This window comes from Mus caroli, chromosome X (genome assembly GCF_900094665.2).
Source record: "Mus caroli chromosome X, CAROLI_EIJ_v1.1, whole genome shotgun sequence".
In the NCBI taxonomy this organism is placed as follows: Eukaryota; Metazoa; Chordata; class Mammalia; order Rodentia; family Muridae; genus Mus; species Mus caroli.
The window spans coordinates 35,784,677-35,806,519 of record NC_034589.1 but is presented as its reverse complement, the minus strand read 5'-3'; the positions used below and the strand labels follow the sequence as shown (position 1 = coordinate 35,806,519).

At 36.5% G+C, this 21,843-nt stretch overlaps 1 protein-coding gene across 5 annotated transcripts in view; it reads left to right on the top strand.

The window, feature by feature from the left end:
• Positions 1–21,843, top strand: part of Tenm1 (teneurin transmembrane protein 1) — an 811,210-nt gene that overhangs the window by 688,046 nt on the left and 101,321 nt on the right. For 4 of the 5 annotated variants that reach the window (XM_021153953.2, XM_029473263.1, XM_029473264.1 and 1 more), the window contains 3 exons: positions 1,067–1,210; positions 7,648–7,897; positions 17,068–17,088. In XM_021153953.2, the coding sequence (XP_021009612.1) occupies positions 1,067–1,210; positions 7,648–7,897; positions 17,068–17,088 (415 nt within the window). The remainder of the gene's footprint in view (positions 1–1,066; positions 1,211–7,647; positions 7,898–17,067; positions 17,089–21,843) is intronic. The other variant, XM_029473265.1, reaches the window with a different exon arrangement.

Sequence of the window (21,843 nt, the reverse complement as noted above, 5' to 3'; positions counted from 1 at the left end):
AGAGAGAGAGAGAGAGAGAGAGAGAGAGAGAGAGAAGCAAATAAATTTGTTTTCCTGACTACATAATAATGGCAGTAACCAAAAATGGTTAACATTCAGTTTTTCATTTACGATTTGTTATTCTGCCATTGTTTTAAACATTTGTCTATTTGTTCACTTTACCAGTTGTTATAACCAAATAGGAGAGGAAAAACTGAGCTCTCTAAAGTTATCTAAAGATCTAGTAGAGGCTGATACTAGAAAGTAGTATCAGATGCCAGACTAACTGTATCTATTTTAAGCTGGCAGTGAGGCAAAAGCACCATTGCGATGTACAGAGTAACGAGCCAGTATTCTCAGACCTAGAACATTTAGGTACTAGAAAGCATTTTGAAATTCAGAAGGCAGAAATCTGGGGTTCCAACAGGTAAGCAGGTTCACAAGCTGAGAAAATGGCTATGGCTTAGTGTGCTTGGGCTATATATATTTCAGTAGGGCAAAGACATCTAAGATACCACATTCTGTACTTGCCATTTTAGAGGCATACTAGGGTTCCACATTTAATGCACAACATCTGTGCTTCATAGGAGTTGAAGCCAAATGCTTGGGTGATGTCCCATTGGTACTCTATATGCAAAAGTGAAAGCATAAGCCTTACAAAGTAGGATTTACAGTTGCAGCACTCCAAGCAAACTTGGACCTCTCGGTAAAGTAAAGGCTGTTAGTACAGAAAATATATGAATAAACTAAATCAATTTTATTAGTGTCATATGTACTCAAGTCTTGCATAAGTGTTTCGGTACTCCAAAGTCCATTTCCTGAATGCATTTTGCAGTATAGAGAAGTGAAAAACCAGCCTTCTCCTGTACCCTTCTAAAAGTACTAAGGGATTATGTTCTGTGCATGGAATTCTCAGAGAGTCAATGCCATTCTAAGCACCGTTCCATACTATGCCAGGTGAAAGGTGAAATTCTACCCCAAATCAGAAATCATTAGCTGATACAAGGATCACAGAATTATCAACCAATGTGAACATGAGTCAAATATTTTACAATTTTCTAATATGCTATTAACTCTTCTTTTGCAGTGTCTGTGGGATATGAATATGAGATGTGCCCTGAATTTATTCTCTGGGAACAAAGGACAGTCGTTTTGCAGGGCTTTGAGATGGATGCATCTAACCTAGGAGGCTGGTCCTTGAATAAGCATCATATTTTTAATCCTCAAAGCGGTGAGATAATTTTAAAACTTGTGTTAATACTAGTTTCCTAATCTTGTTTAGTACTCATTTGTTGTTGAAAATTTGGTGAAGTGTAAGAGAAAACTCACCTAATTAATACATTTGCTCGTGGGTACTCTATACATTAATGTCGAGTTTGTTTTACTGCTTCAGGCTCAGAACACGCACATCTCTTACCACATCTTCTTAGTTGGTGGTTGAAGCCTTGAGTAAATGAGAGACTCAATCATGAGAAAGGATCACATATATCCACCCAGTTCACCCTGACTTTTCTACTCTGGTCATGACAGCTTCATTCAAGGGCCTCTGCTTGCTCTCCCACTCCACTTGGAAACTGGTCCTTAGAATTTCTTTCCAGATTTCCTACAAACATATTCTACTTGTAACTTTTCACCACAAAAAAAAAAAATTAAGAAAATCATATTGCTTTCTGTCTAAACAGGTAGTTTCTAAAGGAACCTGTACTAGTACATATATTTCAGGTTGCATTTCCAGAAGGCAAAAATATGTCTTTAGTTTGGCCATCCTTCTATTCTTCCTACATTTGTGGGATAAATATGAGTTATTTTGTGATGCCAAGAGCTGCATTTTATGATTCTGACCATGATCTTACTTCATTTGTACACGTAGTGAAAAACAGCTACATAGAAATTTTGATGAACAAACCAGATTTGCTCCACCAATAGAATGGCAAATCCTATCCTAGTCCCTGTGTGAGACCCAGGTGAACAAATCCATTACTATATGTCACCAGTACACCTCCCATTTCCCCTTGAAGAAAGATGCTAAGTTCCATTTCAAAAAAAAAAAAAAATACAGCAAATCTTCAAGCACAGACATAAAATGTCAACTTTTTTTTCCAGTTGTCAAAAGGAAAGCCAGTTTTCAGAGTACAAAAGCGAAAGGGCAGATGCCACTTATTAAATTATTAGGGTATTTTTTTGTTTTGATTTGAAAGAGTTTGACATTTTAAGCAACCGTTTCTTTTCCACTCACTTTTATTGGCGTATATGGATTGTCTCTTTCAAACGCCTGTCATTGACATTAAACACAAAGTGGGAAATGACCTCAATGGAACCAGCCCCCAGCTGCGTGCTCCCGGTCTTGTATCTTCCTATCATTTGCTTCACATTGATGCTGAAACAGAGGGGAGCCATTCAGAAAGCTGGCTTTGGGAACCACACATTGCTTACATTCCTAATTCACCCATAATTACTTCTTAGGTAATTAGGTATGAAGTTGCTTCTGAGAATTTTGAACTGCTTTATTGAAGTATAATTTATACATCATAAAACTTACCCGTTTTAAGTGCACACTTAAACGATTCTTAGTAAATTTCTACTTGGGCTGTGATCACCAAAACCCACATATGGAATATTTTATCACAACAAAAATATCTCTTGCATTGCCAGCAGCCTCACTAAATCTGCTCTGTTTCGACCTTTCTGATCATTTTTAATTAGAAGGAACCCTTACTATTTTGGATTATTTCTTTCCTCTCCTCCAAAGGACATTTGTTCACTGACCATCTCTTGTGTAGAAGTGTTGTGCTTCTCACCAAGAACAGGCTCCACATGTCAGGAAATAGAACTGAAGCCAGCCCTGTGAGTGCCTTTCAGCTTGACCTTGCATACAAATGCCTGTCTTCGGGTGTTTCTGGAGTCAAAATCCCACCCACAAAGGCAGTTTCAGAAGCAAGAATGATAAATGCAAGGGAGCGAAGTTCAGAACATGGAACACCGATTTAGAAAGCAATGTTCTTCCCCCTCAGGTCAGATGATCTTTTCTGACTGATTAGGGCAGGAACAATGTCTTTCCAAATTCCGCCACTCTGCTTCTCTCACGAAAAAGCCTAACTCTTTAGGCACCCAGCCTTTTTGATCTGAGACAGATAGTAGATTAGAAACAAGAATCTATCTTCCTCCAATTTCCTCTTGCTGGTTAAAAAGACACCTATAATTAGATTGGATGTCTGCTGCCACTCTAGTTTCAGTTTTTCTCTGGCTCCCCAATCATTACGCAGTGGGTAGTTTCCAATAGGCACTGTATTCAGACTATTTGTCATTTCAGGGACCACAATTATATTTACCTGACAATTAACCAGAGCTTTTGCAGAAACGGTTGTAAACGCTCAACCTGAGGTACATAGACAGCTTCTGCTTTTATGGTGACAAGAACACTAGAAATGTGCAGCTTTCAACAATGCTACCTCCAAACATAATTGATGATTGAACAGAGTACATATTCTAAAATTATTATTCATTACAGAGATTAACCATATTTTTCTAACATCCTCTAGTGTTTACTAGGAGTTAACTGTCAAAATTATTAGAACAATCCACAATAGTAATTGTACGTTATTATCTATCAGAAATAGCAAATTCCCTTAGCCTCCCAGATAGGCCAGTGGTTTGTCAACAATTAGTTTTACTGGGAAAAGAAACAAAGTGCCATTGATCACACTGGCATCTCTCCCATTTTGTGTTCATCCCTTCTCAGTCAAGTAGTTAGAGAAATATGTATTGTGTCCCTTGTTGGTCATAAGTCTGAAAAATGGTTTCTCCTTTGAAATCAGCATAAAGCACCGCCCACTGGCTTCCAATGGGAATCTTATTTTTAAACTTGTTTATAAGCTTCAGGAGAACTTTTGAGCAAGGTAGCAGAAAGGTAGGAGTATAATGTTTTTAAAATGTGCTTACTTTATAATAGTGTAAAGTTGGCTCTTTCTGTAGCAGAGAAAGGGAAAACTTGGGGAAGAAAAGGTATCACCTTCAGTGATATTTCATTGTCTACTAAAACACCCAATCCCAAAGACGTTGGCCTTCATATAAATAATGTGTGTTGTCCCATTTCAAAACAAGCATGCATTGCAGAATAAACTAGAAAGGAAGCAGCAGTAATTGATCAAAATTTCCAGAAACATAAACAAAATATTTTCACAGCAACCTTTTGCAGAAGAATCGGTGTTAAATCATTGTTGCTAGATGGTATGGCCTGGTTCTGTGTAATGGAAGGTTAAACAGATTCTTGAAACAACGAAAACACCCTTCAAAATGATCTATTTTTCCAGGGCAATACAAAAGGGGTTTGCCCATTTTTGTTTTGATTGCTTCAGCTTTAAACAGAAATGGTAATTTCAGTACATGGGCACTTTAGTACCTTGCATGAAAGCAAGACATCAATTGTAGAGATGTAATCAGAAAGTACATTGCCTTATGCTTTATTTCCTTTAATCATTCTTCTTTTTTGATGGAGTACTGGGCTTTCTAATCGAAAAGGGGAGTTGTGGAATTGCAGGCTTAGAAGAATGGGCTAGAATAGCCATCTTTAGGTTTTAAATTGCTAGGAGCCTGGTAATAACATGTCATTTTGAGGGCAGTTGTTAACTATACCATTATACTGATATAAAAAATGGAGATCTACCTGTGAAAATAGATGTTAATAGTAAATCGCATATTTCCAAGCCAATAATTGGAAAGATTTTTGAATAGTAGACCCCATCATGAATTGCTGAAGTACTGACATGCTAAACAGTGGTTTCCTCAATTACTAACGAATGTATCATACTCTCTCATTGGTCAGACACTCAGCTGACAATCATCAGTCGGTTTCTTTTCAATGATGTTATGCAAATATCATTATAGTTTCCTTTACCTCCTCCCATTTCATTAAAATTGCAGTATTGACCACACTACACTTAAATGGTTTTGGAGGGAAATGAAATTCGGTTCTATTCATCATATTGAAATAATTATTCTAAATCATCAGAAATGTCCTTACTGACTAATAAAGTTATTAACAGCTTAATAAGAAGGCAGTGACCATAAAGTTATCCCACAGTTTTGTAATAAAAGATCAGTTTCGTGGAATGTAAACTTATAGCTACTCTTGTAAATCATGTGTTGAAAAGCTAGCTGGAGTCACCCTGGGAGGGAATACAAACATATTTAAATGTGAAATCCAAAGACCATATGATGGATGGAATTTCTAGTTCCTGAAATTCCCTTTATAGGAATATATTGGTGCCTCGACATGCATATTTTATGTTCTTAGTTATTTTTACCACCAATGTTCTGATCTCAGAATGATCGATAGTTTCTTATGTAGAGCTGGAAGTTGGAAGAGAACTGGAGAAGACATTTCAGGAAGCATTTAGGGAGAATAACAGATAGTGTGGGAATATAGATATCAACGAGCAAGAGAGGAAAAATAAGGGCATACAGTATACTGTATCCATTCATTTGTCAGTCTGACACATTTCATGCCTTCTCACAACATGGATGTTTCACCTGCCCTGACTCATTCTGGACTGACTTGTGATATTTAGCACAGCAGTACATGTTCCTTGGATTTTCTGCCCAGGCACAGCAGGTTTGCAAAATCATTGAGATTTGAAAAAGGAAACTACAAGAGACTCAAAGCCTATTTTCAGCATTTACTGAGTACTTTATAAAAACTTGGCCATGGGAATTGGAACTAAAAATATAGAAAAGAGTAAGACAGAAGGCGTGCCGTCAAGGAGTTCATTCATATTACAATGGGGAAGATAGAGAAGTGGGGAAAATGTATCATACAGTGTGGTGAGTGTTACAAAAAAAACTATGGAAAGCAAAGTACAGGCACACACAGAGGAGAGTGACCAATTCTGCCTGGGTGGAGTATTAGGGAAGACATAAAGTGAGTTCTGAAGTTAGTTCCCTCAGACAAAACTGAAGAGGGAATTCAGGATATGAGACAATAATACATGCAAAATCATAGCAGAAGGGAAGAGTGTGAAAGAAACTATACATTTTTGGTTATGACCAGATATGGGAATACAAACGAAAATGTAATGAGAGAGAAAAAAATTCTCACAGAATATAGGAATGCCAACCAACACATAGTTTGTATGCCTTATCAATAATGAATGCACTCTATTACATGGTGGATAAGTACATATTTTAAGGTTTTAATAATCTCTGTGCCAGGGGTATGGACAATGGTTTGCAGATGGGTATGCCTGAAGATCAGGAAAACTGAACTAAGGCAGTAATAGTAGGAACACGGGGAAATTCTCAGTACATTTAAAGAGGTACTCTCAATGGGAATTACTAATTAGTTAGGCTTAGAGAATGAAATGAAGTGAAGAGGCATCATGATGACCAGATTTCCAAATTAGGTAACTATGTACCAGAGACAATGCACATGGGTCAGTTTTTAAAGAGAGAGGAAGGGAGGAGTTTGGTAGGAGATACAAAAAATATAATGAGCTCAGTTCCAACCCTTTTTCATTTTGAGGTAGCTGTAGAACTTCCAAGGCAAAAAGTCTAATAAAAAAATACATGTTGCAAGGTCCCCAATGAAGGAGCTAGAGAAAGGACCCAAGGAGCTGAAGGGGTTTGCAGCCACATAGGAGGAACAAAAATATGAACTAACCAGTATCCCCAGAGCTCCCAGGGACTAAACCACCAATCAAAGAAAACACATGGTGGGACGTGTGGCTCTAGCTGTATATGCAGCAGAGGATGGCCTAGTCGGTTATCAATGGGAGGAGAGGCCCTAAGTCCTGTGAAGTTTCTATGCCCCAGTATAAGGGAATGCCAGGACCAGGAAGTGGGAGTGGGTAGGTTGGTGAGCAGGAGGAGTGGGGAGGGGATAGGAGGCTTTCAAAGGGGAAACCAGGAAAGGGGATAACATTTGAAATGTAATAAAAGAAATATCTAATTTTTTTTAAAAAAAAAATGCGTGTTGGGTAAAGACTTCAAACAGAAGAAAACTTTGGCTAACTTTGATGAGAGCCAAAGTCGTGGGTAATTACCTCAACTGAATGGTTGAAAAACATTTTCATAAGTCGCTGTCTCTAGTTTTGGCAACGATGTAGTGAGATATGATCGACAGGCATAGGAAGTTCAAGTCTCTTTAGTATAGCTTTGAAATTCAGTGTAGCAGTGGGATTTTTTTCCTTCTCATGAAAGCACATTACCATCCTGATTGTGTCTTACTCGGGCGAGTGTTAAGATGAATGGAGATTCTCTTTTTCTGGACAAATTGCATCCTGAGGATAATTTGGAGTCAGGCAGATGAAAATGAGGCATCAAGAGAGCCAACCAAAAATGAAAAATTAGTCACACCAAATCTACAGGATTGAATAAGTGCAAGAGCATTGAATGTTATCAAATACTTTACTATAGACTTTGGAATCAGTATTACAGAGACTCTTTGCATTTTCCCACTTCACAGAAAGACAAACTGAGGCAAAGTGTTATACCACTATTTGTTATCGTTATGCATTTAAATAAAATTAACAGTAATATGATTCACGCTCAGATTCTCCCATAAGGCCAAAGCTCCCTCCTGTTTTGGACTCCGAAAGAACTTAACTTTTGGCAAGAGATTTGTTTGGCCAATACTTTTCTAATTTTTTGTTCCTTCTTTCTTACTGTGTCTAGGAATTATTCATAAAGGAAATGGAGAAAATATGTTCATTTCCCAGCAGCCCCCAGTCATAGCTACCATAATGGGCAATGGACACCAAAGGAGTGTAGCCTGCACTAACTGCAATGGTCCAGCCCATAACAACAAACTCTTTGCTCCTGTCGCCTTAGCTTCTGGTCCTGATGGTAGTGTGTATGTTGGAGACTTCAATTTTGTAAGGCGAATATTTCCTTCAGGAAACTCTGTTAGCATTTTGGAACTAAGGTAAGGTTCTTCTAATCTCTGTATTTGCTTATATTTAAAAAGAATAAGATCATGTGAAGAAACAAGTTATAGTCAACAAAAGCACTTAGTTATTTTGGAGTAATTGCTCTCCTATTTGTTGTCCAATGAGAAGTGGTTAGCTCTGAAAACATATATATATACAAATAACAAAAGTGGACTTAGAAAGTTGTATTTGTATATATGTGTGCATATACATACACATATATACATATATATAAAACAATAATAATAATAAAGAAAGAGGCTATCAGCTTAAGACTGGGAAGGAATATAAGATGGTTCCAGGGCAGAAAGCAAGAAAAGGCTGGAGGGAGGAAAGAAAAGAAGGAGAGTAATGTAATTCTATTCCAATTTTTAAAAGCCCCAAAATATATTTAAATTAAAAGACTGTTATACATAATGAAACTACAATTTAAAACATATTTTTTTCAAAATATAGAGGAAGAGGAGTAATCTTCAAATTGGTGATTTGAAGAGAGGGGAAATCTGGTCATCCCTGAATGTGAGGCTTCCCTGTCTGCATGAATTTTAGTACCTCCAAGCAACTAAACATAAGTTGCTTAATGCTGGCCACTGTCGAGCTAATAAAAGTTACCTGTTCCATTGTTGCTGGCAGCAGTATCACCAGATTTAAAGGGGTTTTCCTGCCTTTTGAAGTCATTTAATATAGAAGAACATTGAAGTCTGCTGTCTCATGGCATCACAAGGAAGGAAGGAGACACCTTCTACCTTTGAAAGCATAACTCAATGATGGTTAAAGCGCCCCATCTTTAGATTTCTGCCCTCTGTTCTAAGCGTGTTCTTGAGAGTACAAAGAATGTTAATACGTTTTGTAAAGAATTTATACCATTTTGCTCTGCTATGTTCTGAAATTGCATAAAGATTCCAACTAAATCAACCAAGGTTTAATCAGCTTACTTCTTCCATTTCTGTGACTATAAGACAAACTATATGTCCTTTGGAGTTCGCAAAAGAGAAAGCATCCGTTCCTATCCCATTGGGAATTAAGATGGCTGCTTCACTCCTGAGGAAATTAGTAGAACTTTCCTTCTAATCTGTTATGGCATATTTATCCATGACACATGACACTGGAAATTAAGGCTAAAATTTCTCCATATTCCAAAGGATTTTGATGTCACTTTTTGAATTATTCCATACAATTTTTGCTTCGAGAAACACCACAGTGATGTCAAAAATAGTAACTGATGGAGACAACAAATTATAAAGCAAATGTAGGTACCCAAGTCTATTGAGATGCTTTGCATCCTTTTCATTTACCACTTATGTTCACTGTGGTGAAGGTTTGAATTTACTTGGACATTCCTCGAAGGTTTTCACATTTCCATTCCTGCTTTGAAATCCGCCTCCCTTTTCTCAAACTGAGTTATTCTTTCACACCTAGTTTGGGAAATGTAGTCCCAAGCCACCATCCATTTTCCACATTAATTCACTCTAGTTTTAATACATTTCTTAATTATAATTGCAAATGCTGTCATATGGAAGAAAGCTGCTAAATCCCTTGGCTAATGAAAAATAGACTGTGAAGTTAAGACTTTGTAAAGACAAAGCACATCCAAAAAGTCTACAGGGGTACTAATTCATAGCACCTCAACCTGATCAAGTATTCATGGGCCTCACAATGTCAGACCTCTTGGAGATTTGTCATTTCTAGATGTATATCTCTTTGGGCATCAGTAGAAAGTCAACAGGAAATCTAAGATAGCTCCACACTTGGATTTGAAAACTGCTTATGGAATATACTACATGGTTTTCATAATCATAGGGGTGTTTTATTAGCATGATGCCAAATGAATAGAAACACTGAGCAATTCATTCAACACATTGGCTGTCAGATAATAAAAATCCTATTCTTACTGAGCTGGTCTAGTTACTCCTATAAAATGCCTACAATATAGAATAACTACATATCTTCTTCATCAAAGGAAAATTATTAAAATCCATACACACAAAACAAAACTTATTAATAGAAGGAATTCCAAACTGAATTTATTCCTTTCCTTTGTACTTTAAGTGTAAATTTACCTAAGGTGGAACAATTCACTCTCATCGATGAAGTTCACAGTTAAGGATTCTCAACAATTCACAAATTTGCATTTTAGTACAAAGTACCCTGTAGCCTTCAACACAAAGTCATCTAAAGTATAAAATAAAATAACTTGACATCTACATGTAAAGTGATTTCTATTGGTGTAAAAAATTTTATTTCCGCTCCTTTGTCCAAAACTTGTATCATTCTTCATTCCAGTATTCACTACACAACATGTTGTCATACATCTGTCTTCAAAGTGCAGAAGCATGAACATATATGAAGTCTGTTTTTCTTACTTAGCCTATCACTCTATTTGGCTTTTCTGAGCTATGATCCTACAAAATTTCTTAACAGTTTTGGTCTGTCTCAGGTTTCTCTGAGAATCTACTCCAAGCTAAGTACTCTCTCATAAAAAGAATATACCATCCAAAATTGTTCCCATGGCTTAGCATGGCATCGTTTTCCCTCCTTTTTAACCTCCATGCTCCCACCAGCCTGGCAACAACCATTTCTGTAATGAGTCATGGTTAAGAGTGTCTTTTAAATAAGAGACAGACTTTTTGTGTCCTTCTCAAGTCTAAAACTCTTTTGATTGGCCATCACAGAAATAGGATAGCTAAATATACAATATCAAATAAGTCCCTATTTGACTAGAGACAAAATCATCAAACCAGTTCATGTCAGCACACATTAATTGCCATGTTTATACAGAAACTAATGTAGTTCTTATAACAATCACCTTTTTATTGAAAATAGATTCTTCTCTCATACCATACATCCCAACCACAGTTTCCCCTCTCCCATTCCTCCTACACCCTAATCTACCTTCTTCTCCAGATCCACACCCCCTCCAATTTCCCCTTCAAGAAAGAGCAGACCACAAAGAGATGACAGCCAAACAGGACACAACAAGATACAATAAGACAAGGTAAACACCCTCATATTGAGGTTGGACAAGACAACCCAGTAGGAGGAAGAGTTCCAAGAGGAGGCAAAAGAGTCAGAGAAACATACACTCCTACCTTTAGAAATCTCACAAAACACCACTTAAAAAGTCTGTACTGATTAGTAGCTTATGTGTATAAATGAAATCATTTGCTTATCATTGGTGCCTTTATATATTTGTTATTACTGTCCTAGATGTACATTTCTGGGAAGAAACAAGGTGATTTTAATAAGGCCTATCTAACTTTAGAACTAGAATATTTATTAGATTTTACTATGTTTAAATAGAAACTTAATTTTATGCCAGATTTGGTGGTGGTGTTCAAGTCAGTTAATTCAATTTCTTCTAATTTAAGTACATTAGTTATTTTATCTCATTGAATAATTTTTTCTTGGAAATTCAAACTGATATAGTGATTATGTTCGTTATATTCAAAATTGTGAATAGAGGAACAATGTCATGATCTGGTTATTACAGAAATGACAGAGAACTCTCCTATATCTTGACTCTTTCAGATTATACACTATATAATTTACTCTGTCCTCTACCACCTTACAAGTAAAATTGAATCCAACTTTGCACTTCAAACATCTGTTTGCATGTCTCATACAGAGATCCATATCTGGATCATTCTTGGCTCATTATTTGATGACTTTGGGGGAGGACATGAAATTTGTCCCAAATGGAAAACTCCTATATTCCCCACTTTTCCATCCTTTTATTCCATATTTGACCATATTTAATAATTCCAGATTCCACTTGGCCTTTCAAAGATTGGAAGACTATATAGTCTTCTAATCTTATTCCAGTCTATCCAAACCATCCTCCTCTGAGCTTTCTTTTCTCTGATTTCAGTAATCACTTCATTTAATTGGTTCCCAGTCATCTCCCATGTCTGCTATAGCCATTCCTTATGAACTGAACAGGACAAGAAAGAAATATTCAATGATATTTTTATTATTAAAATTTTGCCAAGTGAAACATTAGTTATTATTTAAGTCTATAGTAGCCCTTTCCTGGTTTCCTGTAGTATTGGTCTACAAATATGATCCTTAATGCTTTTTTCTAGTGAGAGTCTCAAGTAAGATAATAAAGAACTGGAGCTTACAAGGTCATGTAACTCAAGTGTTTCAAAATCACATTTTCTGAAGACCTCTGAAGATATCAAATTTAAGATATAAAGTTTGAGTCTTGATCTCCCTGTGGATTTGCTTATTGTTTTAAAATGTGTGTGTGTGTGTGTGCATGTGTGTATGCATATATATGTATATATGCATATTTTATTAGTACAAAATTGATATCACAGATTTGAGAATTTAATGTTTATTGGAAGAATCCATGAATATATCATGTCCAGTATATGCTTCACATTTTGTCATTTATAATTTGCCTAATAATTTTCAATAGCCAGAAAGTTAAATACCTCTTCATCTTTAGATATATTTGTGAAAGAAATAGAAGGGGGAGAAAAAGAAGGAAAGAAAAAAAAAGAATTTTTCTTTATGATAAACTTAAATCATGAAGTATCTCTTTATTAGCAAATTCTAGGGTCTGAAGAATCACAGAAATAACTCCCTTCTATTGGAAAGGTTTTCACAAGTATAAATTTAACTGTCTGAGATTTCTGAGCTTTTTCTTCTTCACATACAATGTTCAACTATATCTCATCAATTATGACTGCTACTTTTCTCCTTTGATCTTGGTTAGCCTCAGGGTCGCTTTTTGCTTTTCCTAAAACTAATAAGGATAATTAGATAAGTAAAAATAGAAAACACCCTACCAAGTACTTTGTATGAATTCAAATATGCAATATACCCTAGCTCACTTCTCATCTTCTAATTTTACAATGCTATTAGAAAAACCATTAGGCATGACTGGAAGTGATTTGTTCTTTATAGAAACCTCATACTTCTATTTTTTCAAAATTCAGTTATTCTCAAGATATTTATTTTGTTGTTCCATTAAAATAGAAAGAGAAAAGAAAATAAGAGGCTAGAAAATATATCTTGGTACCTTGAGCAATTTGGACTCAACAAATGTCAACATGACATGAAAATTTCTCTAGATATTTTACTATTTCTTTTCCAGTGACTAGCTAATATTTCTTGCATTGCTTATAGGACTTGACTCCTGTCATTGGTTGGAAATGGGGGAGACTTGGAATAGCACCCACTTTGGAGCAGTTAAACCTGCCGAGGGGTGCTGAAACTTATAAAAAAAACTCTTCTAAATGATCAAACAGATTCTTAGCTTTGAAGAATTCTATGAATAGCTGAGATGTTGCCACAAACCACCATTTTGTTCAAAGAACTAGAACTACAAATACTAGAAACACTGCCTGTAGATAAAATAGATGGATATCCCATACCTGAGTTTAATCTCATATGCTGACAGTGGCTTTAAAACACAAGACAAGTTCTAATAATAATTAGAAACATAGTCATAGCAATGGAGAAGTTAGTTTGAGATGATATTTGTTGGAACTAGAAACTCAGTAACAGACAAGTGTGGATTCAAAGCCATAAAGAAAAGAAAGACACAGAAAGATAGGAAGTCTATTGTTTCTGGCCAGGTATAAGGAAAGATGCTGAGAAGAGAGTAAAGAATGCAGGGAAGATTGTAGCCACCACCAAGCAAGACACTCAGACTCCCCTGACACTAAGTCTAAAGACCTGTTGTAAGGTTGGCATGGTTCCTATTTCCTATCTTTCACCATACACACACACACACACACACACACACACACACACACTCATCTAAAAAAGAAAAAAAGTAATGGGTCAGCATGTAAAGTAGAAGGAGACAGTATAAAAATACAAATATGGTATGATTACATTTATTGTGAAAATACAGCATAAACAAGTCCATACAGACAAAATCAAGGCACATGGTTGCCTGGGACAAAGTAGGGGAGGAGGGTTAATAGAAAAATGATCGTTAGCAAATAGGTACAAAATTTCTTCTTGAATTGCTTTATCATAAGGGTTGCATAAATGTGTTTGAAAATTCTGAAATTCATGTTTTACAAAGGTAAATTTTATGGCATATAAATCACATCTCAATACTTTTCTTTCAATTCAAAAGGAAGAGTTAGATGACCCTCACTCTCATTTTTGTACTGAAACAAAAATCAAGGACTAATTCACAGATCCTCTCATTAGGAGTATGCCTTGCTCTCAAAAGAGTTGTGACTACTCTTTTCTCTTCTTAACTCAAGACAAAATTCAAGGCTGTCAGTTACCAGGTAGTAATGGCCACTGATAGGCCTTGGCACTTGTGAAGAGTTCACACACTGGCAGCTCAGTATGTAGTTCACTGATAGCTAGACAGCAGGTTCACTTTGGTGGTAGTTCAATCCTAAATCCTTAACTAAAAGTAATTCTAAGACAGAACAAGGTCACACACTAGAAATAAATCCCATCATTTTCACTTCCTCTCTCTGAGATGTTAATGAGAGAAGCTGCTCTGCATAATATGGGACATCTTCCAAATTCACAATGACATTATTGGCAGGATCAGAAGCAACAGCAAGAGAAACAAACTGTCTCCCTCTCTGCTCCTTGCCATCACCTAAGAAATTCAAACTACTTTGTAGATTTACAAATCATTCTTGCTATACCATGCAAATACAAATCATTGTGGATGAAATCATATTGCAGTGAGGTCCATCTAGTATTTTTAAAACTAGAATCCTTTAGAAAAATTGTCTTTGTCCCAGTGATTAGAGCCTGACTCCAACAATCATCTTATAGAAACTGCAAAAACAATGTCCAAGAAACAAAGAAAAAAAACTCACAAAAGCCTGAGGCCAGGTTTCTAATCAGAGCTCTGCTTCTTACTGATTGACCTTTGTGGCAACTCACAAAATACCTACCCTTTTGAGATGGGCCAAGCAAACAGAAGAGCCAGTGGAGTATGACCTGTGGCCATGCTAGTATCTCAGAAAGATGCTTTTTAAGAGAGTTGAATCCATTTTAGCTGATAATTTCAAGTGAAATGATTTTGTATCTTTTCTTCTTCCCGGACATTTAAAGAAAAAAAGAGAATATTTCCTGATTTTTTATAAAAAGGTTTATTATCTTCATGCCTTCAAAGTGACCTAGGGGCCAGATATAAAAGGATTTTAAAATTAAAATGACTGTATTTCACTGATGATTATAGCCTTTTATTTCCAGGCAAACTTGACCTAAAGTCAGGCCTACACAGAGAGTGAGCCCCTCATGTGAGAAACATCATACCACATCACCCAGTAAAACATTCAAGGCAATACCCTGTGTCAAGAAGCTATCAGATGAAGAGCTTACTAAAAGTTCTGCTTCTTTATGGCTGACAATTCTATTTTGCCCATCCCAGTTGCCCTTCGCAACACAGATGGCTGGAAGACATAAGGCTTTAATAGTTGATGTACATGATGTTTTATTGATGCTGTTTTGATGTAATAGGTCCAATGCTAAGGACATTCTATTATAGTCTAAAGGAAATCCTTCTTTTTTAATTCTTTGAAATTTTCATACATTTATACAATTTATTTTGGTCATATCCATCTGCTATTGCTTTCCTCCAGCTTCTTCTATTGCCCTTAACCTTGTCTCTCTCCCAACTTAATACTCCAATTTTGTTGTTGTTAACAATTCCTAGTCCAAATACTGCTGCTCCTATATGTGCATATGTATGGAGCCATCCACTGGTATATGGGCAACTTGCTAGCAACCATGTCCCCAAAGTAGAGTGACTTTCACTCTATCAGAAACCATCAACTGGAAATTGCTCTTCTTCCAAAGATTGGGCCTCTCTGAGACCCCTCTAGAGTTCATACTGGAAGTATGACCTGCACAAAACCTGAACAACAGCTTTTCTGCCAAAAGTTGGGCCTCTCGGGGACCCCTCTCCAATTAATACTGGAAGTGCAACTTGCTTGATTTTGTTCAGGTATTGTGCAGGAAATTACAGGCGCTATTAGTTGAGGTGTAAAGCAGTCATGTCACGTCAAAAGTCTGCATTTCACAGCCCCTCCCCTCAACTATAAACTCTGACTTTCTTTGACAACTCTTCCGATGTTCCCTGAGCCTTGGGTGTGGGGAGGTTAATAAAAATACTTCATTCACTGCTGATCACTCATAGTCATGTATTCTTGCTACTTTGACCAAATATGAATCTATGTATTAACTACTACCCACTGCAGAAAGATCTTTCTCTAACCAAAATCGGCAGTAGAAAAAAATAGAGATATAAACATAAATATTTAAAGGCAGTTGAACGATATAGCCATTTAAAATAACAACAACTGTAGGTTTCCACCTAGGACCTATAATCTCCATTGTTGTGGACTTTTTCTAGGTTTACTTTATCAGGCATGAAATCCTTTCTATGGAACATGTCTCATACCCATCAGAAAGTGGTTGGTTACCTCCATAATTGTCACAACACTATGACAACAATTGGGACATCTTACTAGGCAGATAAATATTGCACCATGAAGAGAAAACTCCCATACTTTTAAGAGACCTTTTAAAATGTTGTCATTGATTGTACAAAAAGATATCTGTACCTTATCCCTGAGGCCAGATAAGTGGCTTAGATTTGAGATTGGGATGCCTGTCCAATGCATGCTTTTATAGGAAGATCCAATGGTTTTACATTTCCATCGAGGAGTCAGGGGTATCAAACTAAAACTTAGAATATTCCTTTATAGTGGCTACATTTTAATGTCCAAACCCAGTGGTTTGTAAATCTTAACTCTGCGTCAAAATCACCAGCTGAATTTATTAAAAAATACAATCCTCAATCCCTGCTTCCATGTGTCAGGATTCTGGTTTAGTTGGAAAAGAGAGAGCTTCCAGAAAACTGCACATGTGCTAGAATCCAGTGGTCCTGATGCAGATGGCCAGAAGGAAGCTTTTTTTTTTAATTGTCTTAGAACTTTACCTACCCACCAATCAAGACATATAATTTTGACACTATCTTATAAGGAGAACAATGGAAGGAATGAGTCAACTGTAGCTTCACAATGACTAAATGATCCCGTGACGTCTCTCTAATTGCCACAAGCTGGGTCAGGAATTGATGTGTCTGCTGAGATTTCTCTTGTTGAATGATACTGATGACTTTCTATTTGTTTTTACTTGCTACTCACGGATACCTTGTGCACCCTAGAAACAGAGATACCAGACATAGGTAAGCAAATAACACAAGCATCTGCCTAATGATTCTCTTCCTTAAGAAGCCATTCTCTAACAACAACAAAAAAAAGTGCTAAAAGGGAAAGTTTTCTTCTTAAATAAGGTTAAAGAAATAGTTGAAAGTTGGGAATTATATTCAGGTAAGTGTATTCCAGTAAAAGGTCAGAATATTCAGTAGGAATTTACTGGAGGAACAGAACACTCAGAAAAGAAAATAAGATAAATGAGAGATGACAGTTCAGTATGTCACAAGAAAGTAAGGCCAAAAGTCTCATCATGCTTCCCTAAGGTAATATCACAAATGAGTTCGTAAGTTCAAGTCAGCTTAATGTTTTTAAGTTGCAATGGTTTTTCTCCCAAGACTCAAAAATATAATTGTCAATTACACTAAGACGAAGTGACCATGGTGACCTTCCTTTTATTAACCGAGAGTTGCTTTTTTTGCATTCGATAACTTTCTTTAATGACATCTTTTTTCCCTTTGATATAACTAAATGGGTTCTATTTTCTCTCACTGAAAGAAGTAATTGAAACACTCCAAACTGACCATTTACCAACCAGGCCACATAGCACTGAAATTAGTGATGAGGATTTCTATTCAACTCATTTGTGCACTACCTTTGTCACAACTCCTCAAAATTTCTGAAATTTCAAAGGAGAAAACTGAGTTAGTTCATTCCCAAGTGTCAGTTGTCATCAAAATAGCACTAGCAGGGTTTTAAAGGATTGGCAATTTCTGAATGCTCAGGCACAGCTTCAGCCTTGCAGTTTTGGCACAGCTGGTTCTGTAAGCAAATTCAGTTGGTTGCCAATTTAATTACTAGTAAACTATTGCATTTTATTAATTATAAGCACTAACTGGCCATTCAACTATCTATGTGATTTTCAGTGGTATGAATGATGTGATCACTGCTAACTGGAAGAGCACGACTTACATATAAAACTAACCAGAAGGTGACACAGTGAGTCTACCACGCAGGTTACAAAAGAAATCCTCACATCTGTCAAACTGATAAGCACTTAGTCATGAAGGAATAAAGCAAACAGGAATGTAGTGCAGCGAGTTTGCATGTTTTCAGAAAGCACAAAGAAACCATTGTCAATGGAGTTGAAGTCTACTTGGGAAATGGAAGGAAATTGCATATCATTACAGGGTATATTCTTGTCAAGAAAATAACATTAATCAAATTTGAATTTGATATGTTGGGCTATTCCCTTTTCTAAAAGCCAGAGCATAAAGTTGACGAACAGCCTTGCTGAACAAAATCTGACAAGTTCCACAGTTAGGAAAAGGTAGAACACAGGTTATCTTTTGCACCTTCAGAGCAAGAGTATTCTGTTAGCATTTTGCACAAGTGTTCACATGTGATCGAATCTAATCTTAGTAACGTCACAGAACTGTTAGTGACCCAGGGCCAGGCCCTGGTTCTGGTTTTTCCCAGCTGAAATTTGAGGCGAATACTAATTCTAACTTAGCTTACAGGCACATTGGAGATGCTCAATAATGAATGAGTGTAATGCACCCCAAAGTACTTCTGTGTGAATAACAGTTCCCTTGGAAAAATAACCCATGGACCCTATCTAAACACAGCATGATTAATCTGGCTCCACTGAAATCCCATGAAGTGGCTACCCAAGTAGGAAAGCTTATTTCCAGGAAAGGTTGTAACCCATCCTTTACTTTAGGAAAATCTAAGTATCTTGGAGAAATATTATTCTGAAGGTGAAAAAAAAAGGAAGCAAATATGTAAAAAGTTTTACTCAACTACCTATTTGAGAAGTCTTTGCTACAGAGATGCTTTTCTGGTAAAGCTGCCAAAACAATTTTGGAATATGGTGGTGCCCTTTACAATTTACTTACAGCACCTGTCATGGTGGTTCCAGGGTTGAAGAAGTCCCTGGAATCTACTGAGTTATCTTACTCAAAGAAGATAAGTAGAAAAAAACAACTATTCCAATAGGAACTGATTTTTTTTCCGTTACAAAACTATAAACTGAGTTTTCAAAGTTGCCCTTGCTGGCTTTATCATTATTAACATACATAAATAAGATCATAGAGCAATCACAATTAAGAGAATGCCAGTCCTTAAAAGAGCTCTTTCTTCTGATGCCACTCACCCGTCCACTTTCTTTGGCTAAGAACCCAAAGCCTGAAGTCTCTCCTGTTTTTACTTTCATGTCATATAGTCCAGTTCCTGATCCGCACTTACTGAAAGACCAATGACCTTTCAGGCACTGTTTGACATCAAGGACAAAGAGATGGATATGGTATTTGTCTGTAAGCAGTTCACAGTATATTTAGGAAGAGGGTTACATGCAAAATCAGTGCTTAGAACTAGCAATGAAACCGGGCGTGGTGGCGCACGCCTTTAATCCCAGTACTTGGGAGGCAGAGGCAGGTGGATTTCTGAGTTCGAGGCCAGCCTGGTCTACAAAGTGAGTTCCAGGACAGCCAGGGCTATACAGAGAAACCCTGTCTCGAAAAAAAACCAACCAACCAAACAAACAAACAAACAAAAGAACTAGCAATGAAGTTTTGCTTTTTAATACCATTTCCAAATAAACAGAGCTATTGCCCTCCAGAAATGACTGATTCTAGTATCAGAGGAGAAAAGAGTCTAGAACATTCATGAAGTGACAGAAGTGATTAAGTCTTAACATAATGATGATGGTGGTGCCAGTAGTGATGATAATAAACATTTATTGAGGCATGAAAAAGAGGCATATAATGCAACAAAAAGAGTTCTTAATGTGACAACTTACACAACACCAAATAGCCTCCAGTTTTGTTCGCTGCAGGCATAAAATAAAAGTCTATAGAGCCCATACTGATGTAAATTACTCATACGCTTCTTAAATAAATGAGAAAAATAAACCACTCATCCAAAAACAATAATAATTTATATGATGCCCTACTCACAAGGAGGTAGGATGCAATTAATTCCTGGCTCCCTTAAGTTCTGTCTGTGAATAGTAACTCCCTTCCAGGAAGAACACTCCAGAATGAGAGTTTCTGGTTTTGTTTTATTTCATTTTGTGTTTTATAGAAAGGGGAAATGGCTCCATCAGAAGCTCCAAGCCAAGCCTGGCAGGGAGAAATTTTACTGATCGTTTACAATCTAGATATAATTTGGTCAAAATGACACTGTTCCACAGAAACACCACAATTCCTATCTGAGGAAAATATTGGAAAAATTCCAGTAAAAATTCCTATAGAACAACTGACAAGTACTCCTAAAACTGTTATAGTCATCAAAAAACATGAAAAGTCCAAGAAAATGATACAGACCAGAAAAGCCTAAGAAGACATGATGACTAAATATAATTTGGTGGCTTGGCATGGAAAAATGATCTTAGATTAATAATAATAATAATAATAATAATAAATGATAATAATAAATAACAACAAACTAATGGACTATAAATAAAAAAAAGAGTTCAATCAATAATAATAAAAAAAGATCCACTAACCCAAATCCTACAAGCTTTCTCTGATCATCATCCTTCCTTCTCACATTTCTTCACTAATACTTGACTTATGAGAGCCATCATACCTTGCTTACTTATCAGTTGACCTGACTACCCTGTGTGTTTCATGAAGGAAATGGTTGTATCTTACACACAAGCTGGCTTCCAGACCATAGCATAGTTCTTGAGCACATTTCAGTTCCTTAGAAGGTACATTTTACTGAACTAATAAATAAGCAAACAACATAGAAATGGCACCAATGAAGGCTCCAGTTAGAGATGATGTGAATTTGGATTAATGATAGCAGAGATAAAGGAAACACACTGCAGAAGAAAATAGAAGGAAACAAAACCATGATGTCCCATACAAGTGAGAAATGATAGGATTTGGAAAAGAATGACAGATGGTTTCTGGCATAAGACGAGTGGGTAGTAAGCAGACCTTTTAGCACTAAACCTATTAGAAATAAATGGAAAATGTTGTTCTCCTGCTAGCTCTATCAGTTTATTAGATCAGGAAACACTGATACCTAAACAAGTCGTTTAATTTGTATGTCTTCTCCCTAAGCATTGTGCAAACAATCCAATACAAAGGACTTAGCTAAGGCTTCCTTCATGAGAAGTTGCCTGAGTAAAGACACTGGAAGCATGTGAGCACAGTTGAAGTAAAAAGGATTAGTGTACCACATCCAAAATTTTGGTACATCTCTATGGGAACAAGAGATCAGAATAATTATGAAGACACTATGGAAAAAATGGATGTGACTTCAAAAACACCTACTTATGTGACAGACAGCAAAGATGAATCTATGTACACAAACATGTGACTATGAACACTGGTTAGTTTTTGCCTCCAGCAAATTGACCTGTGAGCCTATTGAGAGCACCACATTTTTCTGATTGCTGATTGGTGAGGATGGGCCCAGCCCAATGTGGGCAGTGTCAACCCCAAAGCAGGTTCATTGGAGCTGTATAAGAAAGCAGGCTGATTTTTATAGTTTATATAAAACAGTTTTACACACTTCCTTCAACCAGACATTTCCCACACTCAGTAATTATGAACAAAGTTTATTTTTTAATTCGGTATATCATTTTGCTATTGTAAAAGTGTAGAATACTTTCGGTATTCTGAATTAACATTCTATAAAAATCACAAATAAAATTAAAACAAAGAAGCTGGTGAGATGTCTTGGCAGATAAGAGCACTGACTGCTCTTCTGAAGGTCCTGAGTTCAAATCCCAGCAACAACATGAGAAAGAAAGAAAGAAAGAAAGAAAGAAA